General features: G+C 39.1%; 1 protein-coding gene across 1 annotated transcript in view; it reads right to left on the reverse strand.

Annotated features, from left to right (window-relative positions):
• The window catches only part of SAMSN1 (SAM domain, SH3 domain and nuclear localization signals 1), a 71,048-nt gene that overhangs the window by 2,834 nt on the left and 44,693 nt on the right, over positions 1–23,521 (reverse strand). Inside the window, exons 5-10 of the mRNA XM_054392850.1 lie at positions 16,869–16,940; positions 16,137–16,292; positions 13,919–14,039; positions 12,329–12,480; positions 9,875–10,081; positions 8,703–8,853 (exon numbers count right to left, since the gene is read on the reverse strand). Of these exons, the coding sequence (XP_054248825.1) occupies positions 8,703–8,853; positions 9,875–10,081; positions 12,329–12,480; positions 13,919–14,039; positions 16,137–16,292; positions 16,869–16,940 (859 nt within the window). The remainder of the gene's footprint in view (positions 1–8,702; positions 8,854–9,874; positions 10,082–12,328; positions 12,481–13,918; positions 14,040–16,136; positions 16,293–16,868; positions 16,941–23,521) is intronic.

Genomic DNA, 23,521 nt, shown 5'->3' on the forward strand with positions numbered 1-23,521 from the left:
TTGGTCACTGCGGCTCAGCCCTTGCCTGAGTGAAGTCCTCCTGTGTAGCTATGGGCAGGACTCCCCTGCCCTGCACTGTAATCCCCTCATCAGCCTAATGCTGTTTGCTGGCACTTCTATCAGCTTCTCTGGCATCATCTGCTGCCCTGGAAAGCAGTGACCTAAAAAGTGTTAATCCTGTTTACGTTTTCAAGGCCAAAGAAAAACCTCCATCCACTTTGTTTTACAATGTAAAGAAGACCAAGTAACTAGTGGATTAAAGAGAAAATGCAGGTTCAACCAGCGTATTACTGCCATGTAACTAGTTATGATAATCTGAGCAGTTCCTAGGTGAAAAACAGATCCTCAGTTCTTTTGTAGCAATGTCTTTCCCTTGTGTATCCAGGTAAAAAGACATAGGGAAGCCTGGAACTGAGGGGTTTTCTTGTTGTGTTTGGTGGGGGGTTTTGTGTTTTGTTTTGTTTGTTTTTTTTTTTCTATTTGGGTTTTTGCTTGTTTGTTTGTTTTAATTTGAATTCAGGAGAAAAATAAATTTCTATTTAGAGAACATACAGAAGAGTGAAGCTTCAGTCTCCTCTTTAAACATTAGAAATTTTTTTTTAACATGAAAAACTGAAAACCAAAAGTGCTTGAGACAGTGAAAATACTATATTTTCTATTTTTCATTCTGAGCAGAAAAAGTTAAGAACATTCTCCCTCCCCCCTATTTAAGAAGGAAAGACTGAAAGCAAACTTATTTTTTTTCTTCTCTCTTTAAGGCAGCCTTAAATATCATGCATTAACTTCTAAACCACTAGAACAGGATACTGAGTACTATAAATATATGTAGCATGCAACATTAGATGCTGCTTCACAAGAAAAGAAGCTATGCTATTCTTTTAGCTTTTTTTCTTTTTTAGCTTTTGGTCTTACATTCAGTTCTGCTCGATTCCCTCCTCTAACACGTACACGTTGAAGTTTCACATTAGTAAAAGTAACTTTACTGTCTTAATCTTTGGACATCAGAAGAAAGATACAATGCACAGAAACAGGAATTGATAAAATTAAACTGCTGATAGATGTTGCAGAGTCATCAGAAAGAGTTGTCTTATCAACAAATGGAAGTCCTATCGTTTTTCTTCAGTAAAGCAGTTTCATGTAAGATAAATAGTTTACAGTCATTGTTGTCTATGATATGCCAGAAGAGTCCAAGATATGCATCATTTTGACACATATTCTAATACTACTTTAGACAGTAGGATTATATTCAGACTTCTGAAAAAGATGTGAGGCTTTTAGCCTTAGTAATATATGTGATGCACACTTTTCTTCCTTGCTGTTTAGATCTTTGAAATTATATTTGTTAGTCAATGACATGGGTGTGCATGACACATGCAGAGACAGACCACTTTTTTCCTTTGCCAGCTTTTTTCCCTTTTTAAATGAGTTTAAAATCCTGTTTGGGAAAGCACTTTAAGCTTAGGTTTAAGGCAATTCAGCTCAAGAGAGTACAGAGGTCACACTGACTCCTGTGTGGTTATGGCAGTTTAAACCAGATGAATGGCAGGAGGCTTGGATTTTATCCTGGAAAAAAGGTTACAGAACAGCAAGCCACACTTCTTGAGTGTGCCTTCTGAGAGCTTGCCTTCATGAGTTTTGCCCAGAAGAAGAACTGGTCTAGGACCACAATGCATTAGGCTGAGTCACTTGCTTGCCTTCCTGCAAGGTGCAGCAGTGACATGCTGAGCAGCACCACACAACAACTAAATAGAACAAAGTGTGTCTTCAAGGCTGATGTTAGACCTACTAAGTACACTATGAAGACTGTGTATCAACCTGTAGTGCCTGCATAGGTTAGACCACCTAAGTATTACAGTGAAATGAAACTCACACATCATCAAACTCAGATGGGATCATTCTGAAGCAGTAAATAGTGATACTTCTTGAAAAAGAAGCAGAGAAACCTGGAGTGGTTCGGTACTCACAATATTTTGGGGACTCACAGGAGTAGTTCCTTTGAGAGTATGTACAAATGTGCAATTTTAAAAACTGCACTTACCGAAGTCAGTGGCATAGCTTTTCTGGGAAGGACACTGAACTGATGTGAGAGGAGAGTCTGTGGTGAAATCAGAGATGAAAATCTTTTTTCTTTAAAGTTTGGAAGCAAACATGTGCCTGAAAAAAGTTGAATACTAATACTCATGGAAAGATTAAGTTCCTTGAGAAATCTGGAAATATTATGTCCAGATCAATGAGTTGTGCCACAGTACAGACGGGGGAGTTGAGCATTATTTGACCTTGACAGGATACTGTGTAATCCCAGGTATTTAAAGGGACTTCAGTGTGTAAAATGGTACCCTTGATGCTATGTTTTCATGTAAGAAATGCAATCAAGAACTGAAAGTCATGTCCTCAGCTATCTACTCTCTCGCTGTCAAGGTACAATAAATAAGGAACAAGCCTTATCTGGTACTGGCAGTGGAATTTAGACTATGAGCTGGCACTTAAATATGAAAAGTAAGCTAAAGAAGTGGATTTGGGGAGATAAACATAAAATATTATCCCCCCCAAATTGCACATATGCACCTTTTTTTTTTTTTTTCTAAAAAATAAATTATATGCACATAGTCAATGAAGTCTAATTCTTCTTTAACTCAGAATAGCTCCAGACTACTGTAACTGACTGAACTTTAGGAATGGACCTCTTGACTTATGTCACCTAATGGAGAAGATAATCAAGGCTGCTTTGCACACATGAAAACAGGTGTCCTGGGATGCAGGCAAAAAAAAAAAAAAAAAGTTCCAAACTTCTTTTCTTACTTTATTCATTAGCCATCCAACAACTGCTTCAGTTTAAAAATAGCATCTTAAAAAAGCACATCCATCCATCTCCTGTCTAGAAGTCATCTGGGAGTAGAATGGAAAGCTATTAAGAAATACTTTATGAACAAGAACTTTTCTTTTTTCTCCACAGCCATGAATTCATGAAAGCCAATCATTTTGTCTCAAATATATAGGTCTGATCAACTTAGAGAAAATCTAAAAAGAGATCTAGGAAGGAGGAAAGGGTCACCCACAAGACCCTACAGTTCTAGGAGAGCCTTGCCACATAAAGTTCTTGAAGATGGCAAATTTGGGCTAGACTTCCAGGAAAAGTCAAAAGAAGATAATGCAGTACCAGGAGGCAAAATGTGCTTAAAAAAACACTGTATGGTAGCTTCTGCTAAATAAACCTTACTTTTTAATTCCCAGTATAAGATGGGTAAGGTTTTCTTTTCAAATTCATTCAAGTCTAAATCAAATGTAAGATGAAAAAATTCTCACTGCCAGAAGATCCTACATTTTGGACAGGTTTAAGAAGTGTATAAAGTAGAAACTATTGATGCAGGTCTTTTGGTTAGAAAACTCAATAACTCAATATTCTGCAGCATGAATTGTACAGTCACAAGTATGCAGCATGAAGAAATCATTTAGTGTAGCACACAATAAATGTCAAGAAAAAGCAAGAAAAAAAAAGAAATTAAAACCCATGTAAAAACATCTGGTATCAGGTATCACATTAAAGAAACAATAAATCCTGGTTTACTATATTTTTAGTAGAATCTAGACTCTGTTCTGGCATGCTTGGCTGTTCTAAATAATAGCAGAGTCACAAAAACTCAGAAATCCTTTAATTTCAACTCTGGACCATACCTAAGACTCCATCCATTAATCAAACACTAACTTCATGACAGCACAAATATTATAATACGAAGACATGGAATACTTCCAAGCTCTGTGAGACAGATGGTCTTAGAACAGTAAGATACAGTCTATGGCCTTGGTATGTTTTTTCAGCAAGCTTATAAAAAGAGTGAACCTTTACCTGGAAAAATGCTGAACTTATATCTAGAATACTTTTGGCCAGTAAAAACAGATTACTTTGTAGCTGTGGGTAATTATGCTGCTCACTTCTAAGCAATGTAGAAAATCAATTTTAATTAAAAAATCATTTATGCTGGACTGAGTCGTGCCCATTTAGGAAAAAATAAAATATTGACCTATAAAAGTTCAGTTCAGACACAGAATTCACTTTCACAGTAGCACCCAGTCCTTTCAACACAATTTTCCAGTTGGATTGACAGAAGGACAAAGAGGTCAAATGATTCAGACGAAGTCAGACTCATGCTGAGCTTATCTCCAAGATCATCTTGACTCCTCATTTTTCATTATAACGACTTAACAGATAGCTTCTATCAATTTTAGTCTTTAGTATCATTCTTTTTAGAACAGTTGTTAAATTCTGTTCTGTCTCTAGCAGTCACATGACAAATGCTATGAACCTTTGGCAACTAGACAAGGCAAGGATTTGATTCAGTCCTGATTCAAGACAGTGTCCCAAACCAGGAAAGTATATATGCATGGCTTGACTTAAAATATACCTAAGTACATGAATGAATGTGCACAGACACTGTCTTGGTGTGTAGGGATGCCAAGGTGCAGCAGGAGCTTAACTTGGCAAGGGCTGCAAAGAATAACTAAAAGGGCTTCCACAGGTATGTCACCCAGAAAAGGAAAGCCAAAGGAAGTGTATCCCCCTCAACAAAGACTAATAAGCTGGTAACAGCAGACAAGGAGAAGGCTGACATGCTCAAGAAGCTTTGTCTCAGTCTTCACTAGCAACATCTCTTATTACACTTCGTGAGTTGATGGACCACAACTTGGGGACCAGGTCCTTCCCACTGTAAGAGAGGAAGTTTGTGACCACCCAAGAAAACTGAACATGGATAACTTTATGGGACCTGATAAGATACATCTGGATTGAAGGCAATTGGGTGAAGTGGTTGACAATTCACTCTTGATGATATTTGGAAAATCATGGCAGTCAGCTGAAGTCCCTGGTGACTGAAAAAGGGAAATTTTAGACCCATTTTTTAAAGGGTAGAAAGGAGGACCTCAGAACTACTGACATCTCAGCCTCACTTCCATGCTCAGGAAAATAATGAAAAAGGTCCTCCTTGATACATGAACTATAGGGAGATGATTTGAGACAGACATGGCTTCACCAAGGGCAAGTCCTACCTGACCAACCTAACGGCCTTCCATGATGGAGTGACTGCATGAATGGACAAGAGAAGAGATGTGGTTGTTCTCTATCTGGATTTCTGGATAGGTATGGATTTGATGGATGGAGTGTTTGGCAGATAAGGAATTGGTTGGATAGTCACATCCAGAGGGTAGTGGTCAAGAACTCGATGCCCAGGTGGAGACTGATAACAAGTGGGGCTCCTCAGGGGCCCGTATTGGGACATAGAGAGTGGGATCAAGTGCACCCTCAGCAAGTCTGCAGATGACACCAAGCTGAGTGGTGCAGTTGACAAGTCAGAGGGGTGGGATGCCATCCAGAGGGACCTGGGCAAGCTGGAGAAGTAGGTCCATGTGAACCTCTTGAGGTTCAACAAAGCCAAGTTCAAGGTCATACACATGGGTCAGAGGGATTCTCAGTATCCATACAGGCTAGGAGATGATGGGATTGCGAGCAGCCCTGCAAAGAGGGACTTGGGAGTACTGGTGGATGAAAAGCTGGCAATGTGCACTTACAACCCAGAAGGCAAATCATATCCTGGACTGCACAAAAGAAATGTGGCCAGTAGGTCAAGGGAGGTGATTCTGTTGCCTCACTGCACTCACTGCCTCACTGCGGGACCTCACCTGCAGTACTTGTTTTCAGTTCTGAAGTCCTCAGCAAAAGAAGTATATGAACCTGTTTGAGCAGGTCTAAAGAAGGGCCATAAAAATGATTATAGAGTTGGAGAACCTTCTCCAGGATGAGAGAGTTGGGGTTGTTCAGTCTGGAGAACAGAAGACTCCAGGGAGAACTTATTCGTGACCTTTCAGGACTTAAAGGGAGCCTATAAGAAAGATGGGGACAGGTGTTTTTAGCATGGCCTGTTGTGGAAGGACAAGGGGCAATGCTTTTAAATTAAAAGAGGGTAGATCTGGTCTAGATATATGGAAGAACAATGAGAATGCTGAAACACTCCATAGATGATTGCCCATAGAGGTGGTAAATGCCCCATTTCTGAAAACATTCAAGGTCAGGTTGGATGGGGCTCTGAGCAACCTGATTTAGCTAAAGATGTCCCTGCTCATTGCAGGGGGGTTGGGCTAGATGAACTTTCAAGGTCAATTCTAACTCAAACCATTCTATGGTTGTATGAATGCTTATAGCTGGGATGCTATATAAAGACGCCTTGCTTCTGGTCCCTGTTAGTATTCATAAATTCTGGCAATATTAATTTATTTATTTGAATACTAGGAAGATTGGCAATACTTACCTAAAGTGAATGTGAAACAAATATCCATTTCATCTCTTGTTCTAAAACTACAGTGTCATCTGATTTTGAAGCATGGGCCACTTTGTAAGATTTAGTGTTATCATTTCCAGAAGCATTACAGGAATTTAAACTATTAGACTACCAAACAGATAACATCAGGGATATTGTTTTGCCTGGAGAAGTGACTTAATCCCATGCTGCCAGTTAGGAAGAACCTTATTTGGATAATTAAGGTAAATTTATTAATTTTCAGTGCATGGGACTTGTAAGGACATTGATAGGTTTGGTCCTTGCACAGATGTATGGAGAATACTAAGTGTTAACAGACCTTCAGAAAAAGAAAAAAAAATTATGTAATCTCCTGAAAGGTTGGAGGTCTAAGGCTGCTTGCTATGCTCTTTGTTGCACAAGGAATATAAATATGAACCATATCCTCACTACTCCAGAACAGTTTCACATTCACATGGCCTGTTAAAAAACATTGTTTTGATTTTGTTTTTCACACTGATGCAGAACAGCAAAAATATAATCTAGCATTTTTCTTGCTCTTCTTTTCCTTTCTTTTCTCTCTTTTTTTTTGTGTTAAATATTGATATTAAAAAAAACCCATACACAAATAGACTGGTTGCTGAGAAGTATACATGAATATATGTGTATTCAGTTAAAGGGCAGGCAAGAGTAACAAATACATTTTCAGTTGATTTCCAGCTAGATCCCTACAATACAACTATTGGAAAATGTAACCCTCTTTTTTCCTGGATTCAGTTTTTATGTAGAAATCACTATTTCTACATAGACGTTCCTTCAAGAGTCCTTTTCTAGTCTGTCATCTTGCAAAGTTACAGACCAGAAAGAACTATGGAACCTGGTGGGAAATAAAGGAAAATACAGTGCCTCTCCAACAGATTTGCAAGAAAATTACCTTTCTCTGGAAGATGACTAGGAACGGGAAAGACCACATGCACAAAAGTCCAAATGCAGTAAAAACAAGATCAGCAAAGACACAAAGATGGAGATCAGAGAACAGCTGCAGGGAAAGCTGAATGGATGAGGTAGCCAAAGACATGCTTAGAAAACTAGGGAGATTTATGTACTGATGGCCATCAGGTATATATGTGTGTGCATACTCTATATATATATATATATATATATATATATATATATATATATAAAATGAGCTGAAATGAGAACTGGAAAGCTACCTGTCTATTGAGGAGACAGAAGGTGGACACCTAACAAGAATTAATACTAAAATATCCCAGTAGAACACTCCTTTTCCAAATCTCATCTTTCTTTTAGTTGCTTCTCAACTGCAAGTGCACATTTGATGAAATGACTGCTCAGTGTAGGGGTGAGTATTCACAAATAGTAATGAAGAGAAAATATCTCCTGTTTTGGATGAATGTCTAATTAAGTAGATACATAGTTGTAGTTTCTAGGAATTTGACATAAATTATTCAATGTTAGAAGTCAGGTTGGATATATCATTAAAATATCATGAAAACAGTATTTTCTGTTCAGTGTCTTAGCTTTCCCATTCTTGGTGAAAAGAGCAAGCCAAGAAAACATAATTGTTGTCAATACACATACATATACACACACCACATGATCAGCTTTCAGAAGCTCACTGGAAACTTAAGTTAGATTCATTTTGGGAAAAAGATAAAAACAAGCCATTAGTGTGTATATATATATATATATACACATACATACACACATATTATACATATATATTATACATATATATGTATATATAATTTTTTCCAAAAAAACCTCTTTCTATCAGAAGACACTGATTTGGATAAAGATTGAAGTGTGAAATGAAGTGAGAGAAGTTTAAAAATGGGGTTTAAAAAAATATTAAGAGAGGGGTGTTGGACTGTATGATCTTTGGAGGTCCCTTCCAACTCAAGCCGTTCTATGATTCTATTTGAAATAAGCTCTGTTTTGTTTGAGAGAGTAATGCACCATTTAGGGGGGGTTTATTTTCTGCTCCTGCACAGACCTTGTGATTTTTGAGAACTCACTTAACCTCTCCGGTGTTTGGGTCCCAAAATATAAATAGAGCTGTTCTTAAGCATTAGTTGCTAACAAACACTAGTGTAAGACTTAAAAATCAAAAACAAAAAAAAAAATCATTAATTTGTTAGCATATCTAGATAGATAATCATATACATTATCTAGAAGAGATACAGAGTTTGCATGCTGGACAGATAAGAAACCCATCTGACTCTGTGTCATACCTAAAAAAAAAAATCATTTAACAGATCATTTAGGTTGGACTTGAGGATCTCAAAGGTCTTTTCCAACCTGGTTAATTCTGTGATTGTGAGAATTGCTATTTCTTTAAATGTGTGTCTTCAGTTAAAACTTGCACATAATCCTTAACAATGCTTAAACACTTACCCTCATAGTCCTGCAAATTTTCAATTGCTGATAAAAGTCTTGCCCTGTCTTCTGGGTTTGAAATATTTAATTCAATCAGGTGGCTTTCCTGTAGGTCCTTTAAGTCCTCCAACGTTTCATAGCCATTTAGCAAAAGGGTTGAGGCGTATTCCTACAAAAAGAAACAGGCAAATCCTGTCATGTAAGGAAGCACTATGTTTCGTAGGGGAATAGACACCATATCTCTTTTACTTTTTTTGGTGAGATTGAAACATGCTCTATTCTCTTGTCTGACAGACCTGCTTTTGGCATAAAACCAAAACCGGAAAGGACAGAGGCAGATATGTTAAGGCGTCCTCCTGGCCAGCCAGGCATCTGTGCCTGGGTTGTCTAACAAGAGTCTGGCAGAAAATTGGACCAGGATAGACCTATGACAGAAATTATTTAATCTGCTGACTGTCTGACGTTTTGGTGGGTCACCACATGCATACCTCTCATGCTGGGTCCAGAAGGACCACTGAGATAAGGTGTGCTCTGCCTTTGCACAGAAGGAGTCCATTAACATACATAAGGGAGAGAAGCTGAGGGATCTCTCAGCTGTGCTGTGTCACACTTTGTCCCTCTTTAGCTGTGTGTCGACGCAGTATGAAACTCTGCAAATACTCCAGGGAAAGGAGTGTTTGCATCAGCACCAAAGCAATAACCATTATTACAAATCCTACCTGTAAATCATGACCTAATTAGGCTTTGACACTCAGTTGAGAACCAGAGTTGCAGAGAAAGAACTAGGCACAACATGAGCATAGTGCAAAAAGACTATTGCTTCCTAAATTAGATGGCAGAATTCTAGAAGTTCTAAAAGCACTGCAGTCAGACTGCAGTCCTGTCCCCGAGGTGTCCACAGTCACCTTCCTCCCTCGGTTAGGCACACAACTGCAGTCAACTTACAGTGACTTGACAAGTCACCACTGTGTGTCTTTGTGTGGAGTCTCTTAACTGAAACAAGTGATGTGGTAAAATGCAGTTCTACAAGCCTCTCACATCAGATAAAAAAACAGATGTGATGCTGCCTTGCTTTGCTGACTTCAAAACTGCTGAAACCTGCCTTTTGGCTTTTGCCTGTAAATGACACCCATACCCAAGTGCACAGAAGTGATTTAGTTCAAACACAGCTGGGAAACACATTGGCTGACCTGCAGGTGGATGCACTCCAGGAGCTCTTGCAACGTTTTAGGTTTGGTCCTTTTGCTTCCTCTGTGTGGCTTTATCTTTCTGGGTGCAGCTTCCTCTTCCAAGATAATATCCACATAAATGAACTTGAAGTTTCCTACTTTGTTGTTCAGCATGCCTGTCCATATGCCCATAGGGGTTTTACAGATGATATCGATAATGTCTCCTTTCTAGAGCAATAAAAAAAGCACACCACTGCTTATACATCTTGTTTGCTACAGGTAGCTTTTCCTGTATGGACCAAAGCCAGCAAAGACAGCACAGAATCTTAACTAATCAGTGCAAGCTAACATTTTAAAGATACCTAGATTTATCTCCTCTCTTTTGTAAAATCCCAGCAAAATGGAAAATGGTGTTAGTCCTTATCTCCAAACCTCTAAGAAGGACAGATGTGCTCTACTTTGTCCCTGAAAATGGATGGGGATGCATTAACAATTGACTTTTGCCATGGGTAGTGGCCATAGCTTTGGCAAAAAGCAAGGTAACACTATGAGGTTATTTTCCAAATATGTGCCAAAGCATTTGCACAATAATGTTATTATCCAGTATCTCAAGGGTCTTCAAAAACTCATAGGTGAGCTATGTGAACAGTGGACTCCTACCCATTTTACACTAAGAAAACAATGGCTACACTTTTCAAAGGCAGTAAGGAACATTTAACTCTTAATATCTTCCTGTCTGTCCTTCCCCAAGGACTGACATATTTTCCCACCATTAACACAACTGATTGAGAAAATAGTAGGAGGTACCTAAGCAGTAAAATGTAAAAAGACTTCAGCTAGCCATGCTTGTGCATTCACTCACAAATGTGACTGCAAGAAAGTGACAGCAAGCTGCTTCAGGAGTGCTTTTTGGTAAAGATGTTCACAGCCACACTGTTGGAACCAAAGTCTCAGGTCAGCAAAACCGTCACTCTGAATAATTCTTACAGTAAAAAGGTCCCCTTGTAAGTCATACCCACTACACAGCTTGCTCCCATGATCTATCTCAGCACTGTCTTCTGGGTAGGGACCACAGAACTTGCAAAAACGTTGAAAGTCTTTAAAAGAGTTATCCAACAAATCACAAAGCACACATTTTTTTCTGGCATTCTGTTACAAACTTAAGAATCAAACTCATTTTGTTAAAATATCTTTTAACAACTCCAAGGCTTTCAAATAATTTCTGGTCTGGTCAAGAAATGACAAGTGAAGCTGTCACCCTTTTTTTTGGTACAAACGCAAGTGTGAAATTTGCTGTGTTTCAGTGCCTTGCTTTTCTGAGAATACAGATCTTAGAGGTGTAAGTACATTTGAATTGGAAACTAAACAGACATTTATTTAAAGCTCTATAAGTATACACATATTATTCTACATGCTCATGGGGGCTCAGGAACTTCACAATATTTGTGAATATTGTGGATATAGATCAGGAATCGGCAGAGGCACTGAAACAAGATGCAGGTGCACTTTGAACTCAAATTCAGGGATACTGATTTTTTGTGAGACAAATTTAGGGGATTTCCATCCTGAGTATTAGTTTATAATTCCAAAATACACCATCTTGATGACTATAAAATAAGTCTGTGTAAACCAGTGGACACTTGTTGATTTGTGACTGGTTAAACTGTTTTGAAACAAATACCCCAGGTGGGAGTGGAAGTGGAGGGCAAGGGCAGTGGTGAAGAGTCCAAGGGCTAGCAGAGCGCTGGCTGTAATGCAGATCAGAGAGGAGGAGTGGGAGATTCTCATGAGAGATACAGATGAGGATTTTGGGAAAAATAAAAGGTTGTGAAGAAGAAAAGATGTAGGCATGTGAATGTAATCTAGATACTGAGGTGTTTATAAAGAGGGAAAATGTATCTGTGCATAGAAGGAAAAGAAAAAGGCTGGGCTTTTTCAGTAGTGTTAAACTAGACCCACTTCTGGAGCTCCTTTTTCTCACTCACACATCCTGGACATCCCTGCCATGTTGTTAGAGCCAGAGGAAATTCAAAGGTATGCTGGAAGAATAGCTCAATGGAAAGACAAACAGTTGTCATTAAAGACAATGGATGCCACTGAGCTTTTGAGATATCCTGGTTGTGACTGAAAAAGGTGGAGAGGGAACTTCACACTCCATGAGGCTCAAGTTTTTCTTACTCCACATGTAGTATGTGGGAAGCAACACATATTTTGCTGTGAGGAAAGCTGTAGTATCCAGGTACATACTGCAGTGGGATGCCTACCTGGAGTCTATGCCTTAAAAAGCCTTTAGCGGCAGTTGGCTCTGAAGCATTGTTTGAACTAAATCCTTAAGGAAGCACTGCAAAAATCAGATCGGTCTCACTTCTACAGTGTCACATGTGCTTAACCTTTAAAAATGCATATTCTTCACATTTAAAAAGTGTCCCCCTGGCATTCTTACTGGGAAAGAAGAAATCCTGCCAGTTGTCTTACCTTGATTTTCAGAGAGTCGGTGTCATATGGACTTGGCGTGAAGTCAGTGTGAACTTTGGCTCGACCACAGAAGGGCCCACTGTAAGGGACTTCATCGTCAAACCGGAGGCTATCCCTGTTGCTCATTCCATCTGAGCAGCTGGTTACCCCACCTTAAAGAGAGCACAGTTGAGAGATCTACACCAAGAGCCCCGACATGCAATTCTGCACAGCAGCCGAGAGGAAAGTGTTCAAAGGCACAGATTAAGCAAGAGTATATTCTGTGTGGTTTTGACACACTCCAGGAAAAATACATTCAGTAAAAAGCATATTGCAAGAGACCGAAAAAAAATAGTAGGAGATCTTTCATTTACATCTTCCCTACAATAATCTTTTCTGGTGATGATACTAATAGACTAAAAATTTTACTTACAGATTTTTTGAAATATTACCCCTGCAGATTAATAAAATGTACTTCAAAAGTGCAATTTAAGGAATTAATTCTGCTGAACTTCTGCTGTTTATTCAGGGAAACGAAAACAAGTGCTGTAGAAGTTACTTTATTTCATTACAGTGCTAGCTGAAACATCAAAGAAACCTGCATTGCAGAGGGAAATTTTAATCTTATCAACATTTCTGCCTGTCATTTTATCCAAGTTGAGCAATAAAATATCAGCAGAGTAATTCAAGCAAATTTGAGCAAGCTCTGCAATATCCCATCCAAATATGTTTTTAGATAAGAGCAGCAGTGTGTTGGAAGTAAGCTCTCATATACAATTTTCACAAATCACATCATAGAAAATGATCATAAAAATGGTTTTGTTTGAGGTGATTGCTTAAGTGCACAGCTTCATCTCAGGCTAGATTAAGTACTAAGAGCAAATGGTCTGGACTGCAGCTCGAATCCCCACTTAGGGCTTACACGGTGCCTCCAGTTAATGCACAACACCAGCATTATGGACATGGTGCCTGGTGCCCAGCAAATGTCCACAGCAGGGCAACAAATAGAGGTGGAGGCAAAGTACTCATGAGAAATTCATCTGCCCTCTGATTGAGACCACCCTGTTGGGGGAGGGTTTTCAGTGGGTTTGTAAATAAGTAGACTGTGTGTCTGCATCATGATTTGAAGCTGTCAGGTCAGGCCCGCATTAGCCATCATCTCAGAGATACTCTCACTTTGTCTGCCTCACATCTGCAGGGTGAAGAACTCACAGGCACTACCACCAGAAAGGATGCTTGTGTGGCTGTGCCCAGTGATTGCAACCCTATGAATATCAGCACCACAGCAGTGATAACCCCCCACTCCCAAATTTATGGCCTACATTCCAGCAACGTCCCTTGTAACTCATGTGGGGTTTTTTTGTTTTGTTCTGTTTTGTTTTGGTTTTTACTTCAAGTATTATTTCCCACTCTTAACGGCAGTCATCTTATTTCTGGAAAGAGGCATATCTACCCTAGCTGCCATGCATTTAATCAAATTGCACTTTTGTTTGCCAGACTGAAAAGCTCACTCCTGTCACATTTTTGACCACCAGCTCTGATAATTCAGACTTAAACAATAACAGTGTTGATCCAGTGACTGAATAAGAAGTATGGATATCTTGTACTTACTAGATGAGCTTTGGCCACTGTTCAGACTATAGAGACTTTCCATAGAGTCACTGGCTTTTAGAGAGACCTTCTCAACGTGTATTCCACCACCAGGATCACTGTCATCTTTTTCTTCTTCATTCTTTAACACAAAAATCAGATATTAACCACCAAGAGATGTATTTTAGATTAACTTTTTTTTTCTTTTAGAAAAAATCACCATTGGTGATTAAGTCATTACATTTTATAAAGGACCACTCTGTGAGAGAAATCATTTCAGAAGTTGACACCTGGTACTAAAGATGCTCAGCACCATCCTTAGTGTCTTATTGGAGAAATCCCCTGTTTCCAGTCTGCCCCACTCACTTCATAACACTCCTGCTCAAGCAGCTACACTGATTCTCCATTTCAGAAGACTGCAATATACCAGAGCAACAACAAAGACCTGCAATGGGAAATTTGCAGGCAGCCAGACAAGAAGACAAGATGTATTCCCTGATTGTCCCACAGGAGGAAATGAGTGTTTAATTCTGAAAGCACATGGTGAAGTTCTAGCTGTGTTTTGCACTGAACTTCTGAAAATTATGTGTGCTTGGTGGCAGGCTGGCACCCAAACCAGGGCTTTCTGGAGGCAGCTTGCACATACGCATGGCACTGGTGTGTTCTAGCACCATGCTCACCACATTGCTCGAACTTTGGCCTCAATATTCAGTTCCTTTCAGAATTAACAGATGTGTGCTTCTTTCACAAAATCTAACAGTGTATGAAATTGGCCTCTTGAGTTTATAACGTTAAATCACACCTCAGGAATCACAGCTTATTCAAAGCAATAAGATCCATATTACAACCACAGGGAAGCTAGGAATTAGGTAATAAGAAGTGAATGAAATAATTATGAGCTTTCAAAGGAAGGAGTTTCTTCAGCAGATTTCATCGCTTTCACATCAGTTTTCTGTGATACTCTGACACAATCGTAACATCCTGCTGCACTTGGGATGTTATGTTAGATTTGGGGAAATATTAATTAACTAATCAACTGCCTGATGAAGTCAAGGAAAGATGGCAGTGCGTGTATGAAGCAGAGACCCATGTGGGTATGTACAAGGCATAGAACTGAAATTAAAGACTATCTTGGTTTTCAACAAGGACAGTGTTTGTTACATCAGTCAGCAGCATAACCCATGGATTAATCAGTAGGCTGGTATTGATTGTCATCATCTCCTACAGGAATGAAGATTATGCTACATGTATGTCCAGATAATTCATTGAATTTCTGTCATGGGAATCTCACTTGTAAGTATGCAGAAGGTAAAGGTTGAAAGTCTGATTATTTTTTTTTTTAATATTATAAAAATCATAGACTGCAATCTCTGGAATTTCAGTTAAAAATGCAAACAAAACTAATGAACTAAGGATCCTGGTCTCTCACCTCCAAAAACTATCTAAGCTGTGAAACTGTTTTCTATTTGTGAAATTTCTCATTTATTTTCCCTACATGTGTGAGATAGGGTGCAGACTAGGTAGGTTTTTTAGGACGACTAAATGTGGCAAATCCTTTTTCCTAATGTTTTGTTTGTTTGCTTTTGGTTTTGTGGGTTTTTGTTTGTTTGTTTGTTTGTTTGTTTTTAATTTGGAACTTACTGGCACAACATATATTGATAAAACAGGGTTTGCAGTGTGTGAAACATTTTTTTTTAATGTTTAATAAAGATAGGTCCACTAAGATTAGATAAGGTAAAAGCAGTCAGTGCACACAAACTCTAGGATGTCAAACTCTAGGATGATGGGTGCACTATTCAAAATGGACTTTGCAAATTACTTTTATAATGAAAGACAAATTCTTCTAATGAAGTGTGTTTTACCAGCTGAATATCAGAATGCTAAAGGGGTTCACCCAGTGTTCCCTTGTGTCCATGTTATGAGATTTTTTTTGGTGAAGTTTATACAAATGATCCTCGATGCCAAAGCAAAATTCAACAATGTAAAACTCACCAATGTAAAACCCCTGTGTCTATCTTGGGCCCTCCCTTACTGTCTGATGCTTTAATTCTCTATGTGTGTGTGTAAGCTAACATGCACATGAAAGAAAGGGTACATACTAAAAGCTGTTGTAATTCAGTATGTTACCTTTCCTTTATGGACTGTCATAACTGATGACAGCTGAAACATGGACAGGAAAAATGCACAAAACAATTTTACTTCACATGCATCAAACACGAGATTCTTAGGGTGTATTTACCATCTCCTCGGAGAGTGCTTTGATGTACTTTTTACCCATCTTTTTCTTCATGGTAAGGGAAATGGCTCTCATCTTCTTACCCAAACTTCCTCCATTATTTACTGCTTTAGTTTGCACTGCATCTCCAATGTCACTTATAGTCTCCAACTCAGATATCTAAATCAAAATTTAAAAAAGCAAATAACAAGTCATTGTGAAGATCAAATTCAGTGTAGTGGAATAAGAATTACAGAAAAATATTGAGGACACCAATACAGATAGGATGACTAAATTCAGTTGTAGCTTTTTAGTTTTTTTCTGGGAAATTGTGTACCTAAACAGGTTTGTAGCAAACCACTGTATGTGTGAATGGCATAAAGAAAATATATTTTTATGCTTATTTTCCTTATATTTTCCTTAATCCAAACAGGAATTGAGGGGATTTATGCAAGTCCTTGAAAAGAAAAAAAGACACATCTCTGGGTTGCACACATGCGCCCATGACTTTGGACATGCACCAACCTGAAGTGTACTTCTGTCTTTTGGAAAATTGTTTCTAATCTTCCCACAAAGAACCAAAGTTTAGGTGTGCTTTTCATGTTCATCTTGGCGAAAGCTCAATCACCTGGGCAGATCCAGGTACACAAGCAAAGTTCTTACCAGTGTAAAATTTACACAATAGTTTCTCAATGTTTTTGCATAACTGTCATAGGAAAGCAAACTGCAGACAGCAAAAGTTTGTGTTATACAGACCTCAGCTGAGTCATCTGTCTTTGAGATCGAGTGATGTCTGAAACGGTCAAAGCTTCCAAAGCTGCTTGTGCGCTGTTAAAAAACAACAGAAGACAAACCTTGACTCACTGACAGTGTTTTGCCTTAAATACAACTGTCAAATCATCCATTTGTGTTAAACATTCCTCCTAAATCAGTGGACCATGAACTGGTGCATCCAGTTAGAAACAGACTAGGAGGTGTCTATAGGGAAAAAAAAATGTGACTGTACAGCCAGAAAGCAGAAAGATTAATAAGAGAAGTAATGCTGATTCAAATACTAACTAGATCATGGTAAGACTGGGTTCTTTTACATCAGTTTCACATTAATTGTAGACAGATATCTAGGAGGTACTTCTAGATAAGATTACCATCCATGAGCTCAGAAACAAAAAGCATTTCCATAAATAGTCCTCTTTTAAAAGTTCTTTGCCACACTAAATTAATGTCTTTTAATGCAGCATCAGATTTCTTGAAGCAGGGTTCACTATTGTAGATTATGTAATCATCTCCCTGTATTTCGGAGTATTCAAAATCCCCTCTGGAGAGAAAAAAACACATTAAGTGATTTCAGACTACCAGTTCCTTGCTCCATTTCTTTCTTCCCCTCAAGGTACATAAGCCATCTTTTCACCTCCCCCCAGGTTTCTAACACACCCATCCTGCCCCCTTCCTCTGGCATCTCCAGCTGCCTCATTTCACTCTCCATCCAGGAATGTCAGAAGCCTCACTCAAAAGGACCTGTGAACTCCTGGCTTTGCCCTACCATTACAGCTTCCCAGTCATCTCTACTAGGTAAGAATTTTCAGAGGGTAGCCTCAGAGGCAACTGAGGTAGACTATCTTTGGGTCAACAAAAGAGGAGGAGAGAAGGACTGGTTTTACTGACTATCCCATTGCTTGTCTTCATATTGCAGACATGCTTAACGCTGGCACGATCCTACTTCTGGAGAAGTTAAGGAGAAATCTCTCAATAATGGTAAGAGAAGCAGAACTGCCCAAACACTGAGCTCTGCAGGGAACACCACCCATGCTGTGCCTGTCCTCCAGTTCCCTACCCAGGTGGCATGGCAAGTAGCACTGGGCCAAGTCCTGTGTAGCAATTTCAGTTGCTGGCAGGTTTCTGTGTGCCGGTATGGCATATCTGTTCTGCCTACACCTAACAAGCTGCTGTTTGCTGCTCTGTTTCCTCATACTCTCATTTCTTGGTAGCAGTTAGTCCTCTGAGGGACTCATCACCAACAGTGCCAGGCTCTTGATGCTGCACAGGGTGGCAAGGTGGCATTCAGGCTTCACAACTGTGATGTCAAGGAAGGAGTTCATCAAAATGATACCAGCCACACAGAGCACACACATACCTCCCCTGGGTGTTCTCATCCAGGAAGGATCCCATCTTATTTTGTCTCTGCTCATAAATCACAGGGTTACTAAACATATTAGCTCCTTTATCTCTTACATGCAGTCACCAAAAATAGTTTGCAAAGAAAAAAAAAATAGGACAAAGAAAAGCTACAGGAAACCACGTGGAAAAATCTTTGTCTTGAAAAGTCATTTGAGCAGAAGAAAATCAGCATCCCTTGAAACATGATTGAAATTAAAAGCTCCTTGCTCTTTTATTCCCCTGTTTCCCCACACTTATTTATTAGCCAGCTCTGCCCACCTCCCCTCTCAAAAAAAAAAAAAAAATATGGGTTTAGTAGTGGGGGAGTCCAGAGCACAGCCAGATGGAAGACATTTTACCCACATTTTGGGTCCATGTTCCGAGTACTGTGGCTTAAGAGAAAAAGAAATAAAATAATTTTCCCCCCACAACATTTCTGGACACATCCAACCTGAAAAATCTTTCCAGTCAAAGGTTATTTGGTGATGATGACCCAGATCTGTGAATGTTTATGGACAAGTAAAGTGACATTTACTATTCACTGAGGAAAACAAAACAAAACAATAAAACCAACAAAAAAAGCCAATCACACAGATCTCCTCTTAATTGATTGTAATCTCTCAGAAAATCTCTGTTGGCTAAACATTGTCGTTTATTTGTTTGTTTTTACCTTGTGAAATTGAAAAGGACAATTTGGATTGTACACTTTAATTTTATCTAAAATTGCCCTAAAGAACTTTGCTGTTAAGTAGATGAACACTAGCCTGTGACAGGGGGTTAGCTCAACAGATGATAGAGAAACACAGCCCCAAGGATTATTGTTCTATTAGACAAGATTAACACCTTTCACTGTCTTGTCAACCCAGCCAAATGCGCCCTGCAGCATGGAGCAGGAGGGATATAAAGGAGGAGGCTGGGAATCACAGCAATATTGGGAAAGTATAAAAGAGTCTCAGTGATCTCTAAACATACACTGACCTTTCTGTTGCATTCAATCACTTCAAGATGTCTAGTAGGAATAACTGTATATTAAAGTGCAGATGTGCTGCAAATACTTTAAAAGGAACATGAGGAAAAAGATTGTTTATTGTTGGTCTTACCTATAAACAGCTTGAGCACAGGGAAATCGGTTATTCTTTTTGACCCTTGAAACAATCTTATATCCTACATGTGCAGAAGCCTTGGGCTATTTTGTAGTGTACTTCAATGTTGCTTCAGCCCTATTAAATATTCATAAGGGTTACAGGATGATTTCCACTATTCTAGATAATGGTCTTGTTGCACTGGAGAGCACTAAATAGGGCTGCTTCAGCAATTCTCTATACTAACTTTTTTCCATTAAGTAATCAATAGCTACCACCTTTTAAAAATGTATTCAACCCCATTATACTGATAACAAAAAGCAGATTTAGGAGCTCTGGGCTGCAATGGGAACAGGAATATTACTTTCACCAGCGTCAGTCCACTGCATTAGTGTCAGGGAACACCTACTTTGTGAAGATACAGCCAGGCCTTATTTCCAGAAGAAGGGATGCTTTTAAAGTAAATGTAAAGCTACTGAAAGAAAATATGCTATTGACTTTTGATACCAGGATTCAGCATCCTATAAAGTGAAGTGATTTTTCTGGATGAATTCATGCAATGGATATGTTAAATAAATATGAATTGCACAGTAAAATCTAATGGAGGCATGGGCAGAGAGAATAACACTTATTTTCTCACACAAGGACTGCTGAAATAATTTCTATGAAGCAATGCATTAACTTCCATCCCTTGCCCTTTGTTATACCAAATTAACATTATAGAATATATCAGATATATAGTTTTCAGTACTTTAAATCCTTCTTCTATCTTTTCCTATATCTTCAGTTCCCTAAAATCTAGGAACTTTAAATAATTATTTTAAAAGGGGTAAGTGGTATTTAATTGCTGTTTATTTTAATTTGGATAGTCTGTGGCTGGTGATCTGGTTTGTCTATAAATAGAGAAACAAGAAGAGGTTCTACAATCCATGTCTTTTCCATAGGAGAAGTGAGTTATTTCTTATGATAAAATAGTCAGAGCTTTTCTGTGTGTAAAGACAACATTTGAGACAAAACTGACAGCAGTTATCCTGTTATATAATCATTATGGGTGATATTAATCTCCTATTTTTCCTTCAGATATTTCACACTGCTCAGAGATCTGGTTCCCTGCTGTGAGAAATTCTGGCCCACTACTTTTGCTTTAAGTCCTATTCAAAACAGCTTTTAAGCGCTCTGTGTTGCAATGGCTTTGTACTGACCCTCTCACACAAGTAAATCCATTCAAATTCTTCCAGGCCTGTTCAATTTTAGGTTCCATTCATCCTTAGACTACCCAAACTATGTAAGCTGTATAGGAGCAAATGTGGTCAGAGTAACAAAAAGGGAGCTCAGCATGTTGTCCAGTTTCCTTGCCTGCCACAGATACTTGTATTCCTCCCTCTCTTTGGAAGAAGCCACAGCAGCTCCTGGGAGGACAGTCTGTGCTTGTTGCTTTGATCAGTGGAGATAAGTAGAGCTCAGGATTTGATTTATTTTTTCTCTTCTGTGATGCTTCTTGTCCTTTCAGGCAGAGACTGCTCTGAGAGTGAAATTGAGAGCTGCCAAAGCAGGGATGAATATTGCCCCTCTGATAGCTTATCTTCTTGCATAGACAATAAAAGAAAAGGTCTCCTACTTTCTCAGAAGGTGAGGTAGCAGTGTTTACATTTTGGGAAGTTCTGTGGGGAAAAAAAAACACTGCAACAACAAAACTCCCCTCACTTCTGCATAAAGACTGAGAATTTGCATACAAGATTCAGTAATTCTCCAAAGAGTAATATAGAAGTAAACAAATAAAGGAAGACATTGTGACCTCCCTACCTGAGGGATTTTTTCCTGTTTACACATATAGAAATTCTGGCCACTAACCAGGCCATTAATATAACTTACAGCACCCTCAAAACATGGCCTAAACCTTGTACTTCACCAGTCAAAAGCAATAAAAAAGATACAGCTTGTTCTTGCTAACTGAAATAGGGCAATCTACCGAAATGGCATTTTTAACTGGCTTAAAAATGACTCTATAAAAGGCTGGTTGTTATCGTGGTCTGGTATTCAGTCTGCATGGAAGTGGGAAGAGAGGAGAGCAAAGTGGTCTTTGAACAAAAGGGCTGCAGAGCAAACACTCTAATTTTAATGATGGAAAATGACTGGGAAAGAAAAGCTGTATAAAATAACGAGTTAATCATGCTTAACACGGGTCAACAAACTTTACTCTCCAAAGCAAACACTGAGCAGCTGTTTTATCAGTACTTCTGTCTGGTACCAGCCCCGGTCTCTCAAGCCTAAACCAGTGCTGACACAAAGCACGTAGCTCACGATAACCAGGGCTACACATCACAGTTTCCACTAGAAGCTCAGTTCTTGAGCTCTTTCAAAGGGCACCTGTGATGGTTTGAAACTGTCTTTTTAATTTTTCCTTGCAAAGTTCAAGCAGAGAAAGTGAAAGAGTGTAAATAAGTCACTATTGGGTGTAAGAAAGCAAAATAGTGATTGTTCTAAACACTTCCATTGGATAGATAGAAATGTTTAAGAACTACTACTCAAAACAAAGTGGGGAGTCTGCAGTCTGCAGGTGGGGCAGCTTGCTGGGGTGTCTGGTTGCTGTTTCTTCTTCTCTTCTGGATGAAGATAACACACTGACCTTGGCGAGTTAAGTTAACAACTTTTCTGCTTTAGCTAACTCTGCTTTCTGCCAGGGGGGCCTGGGGGGGAAGCCCCTGGGAGAGAGGCCCCTTGGGAAACGTCCCCTTTGAGGGGAAGCAAAGGGAGCTTGGTTGTGTTTTTTCTGTTGATTGTATATATTTGTAAATGTTGTGAATTTTGTATATTTGTACATATTCATTGCATTTCATCATAGATTGTAGATCTGCTTGTAAATACAGCTTTCATTCGCTTCCAGACTGAGCTAGCCTGGTCATTGTCAGTGGAGGAGGAATTTCAGCTCACACTGACACAGCACCTCATGCATGGCAGGCACCAATGCAGCTGAGAGCAAGGGGGAAGCTACTGTTAATGAAGTTAAATGAGGACGAGATAATTTTCAAAGTCTGTGAGGCTTTCTCAGGAAGACACAAGCCATATAGGAAGTCTGAGCAAAAAAGGCAATCTGATCTGTCAAAAAATGTTCAGTGTTGATTAAACAAGTTTGTGAGGAACTAAATAAGCAATCAAAGAACCATTAACACTAAGAAAGTTTCTTGCAAATGAATGTTGCAAAATGTGCAAGGGCAAAGGACACCTGACTTCTCTTCCTTTAAATGCACATTGACCCTCAATTTTGAGCACTGTTGTTTCTAGCCAGTGTCTTCACAGAACTCTCAGTTCCCAGTGAGAAAAGTCACTCCAAGTGCTTCTCTAGCAGTCTGTCCAATTCTGGGAGTGTGCACACAGGTATTTGCAATAATTATGTAATTAAGACTTTATTATTTATATGACATTTAATTAAAAGTGACTTTCAGTGGCACACAAAACCATGAAAAGAAAATGACTTTAAAAGAAGGTTAAGGATGTGTGACAAACTCAGAGGAGCTATGAAAATGACAGTTAAGGGCTTGGAATGATGTGTACTTCTACCTCCCTGCTCTCCTTTTTTACCCTTCATTTACACAGAGGCAGAAGCATTGATGGACAAGCCAGGAAATCCACCCTCCACAGATTGAGGATTGAAGTAAAGGGAAGTACTGTCTGAGTAAAGACTGGTTAAACACTACATAAGCATTGCAGGCTTTATCTTTAATCCCTAAGTACCAACATCTCTGCTCTTCTGAAATTTTCCCCTCTCCAGACCAGATGAATTCACAGACAAATTCTCATATTTTAAAAATGAATCACCTTGCTTCAATTAAAGTCCTTTCCCTGATTACTTATACATCACAATTTTATTAATGCTCTGTGTTACCTAAGTCCTGACCTTGCAGGGTTCAGCTGAATTTCTTGTGGGGGAGAAATTACGCTCATGCATGTTTGCAGAGTGGGCTTTAAGTGAAGAGGAAAATATGTATGCTCAGAGATGAGCCAAGGAGTATGCAGCCCCCAAAGACTCAGTTTTAAACAGAGCCCTACGTCTGTCTAACACACATGGAGTGGGTCAGCTAGCATACTCCCTCAGAGGATTTAGGAATGTGACTAGAATGAATGCTCCCACACCAAAGAAGAGGTGATGAGGAGCCTACCACCTCATTGTGCCAC

The sequence above is a fragment of the Indicator indicator genome, chromosome 1 (genome assembly GCF_027791375.1).
Source record: "Indicator indicator isolate 239-I01 chromosome 1, UM_Iind_1.1, whole genome shotgun sequence".
Classification (NCBI taxonomy): Eukaryota; Metazoa; Chordata; class Aves; order Piciformes; family Indicatoridae; genus Indicator; species Indicator indicator.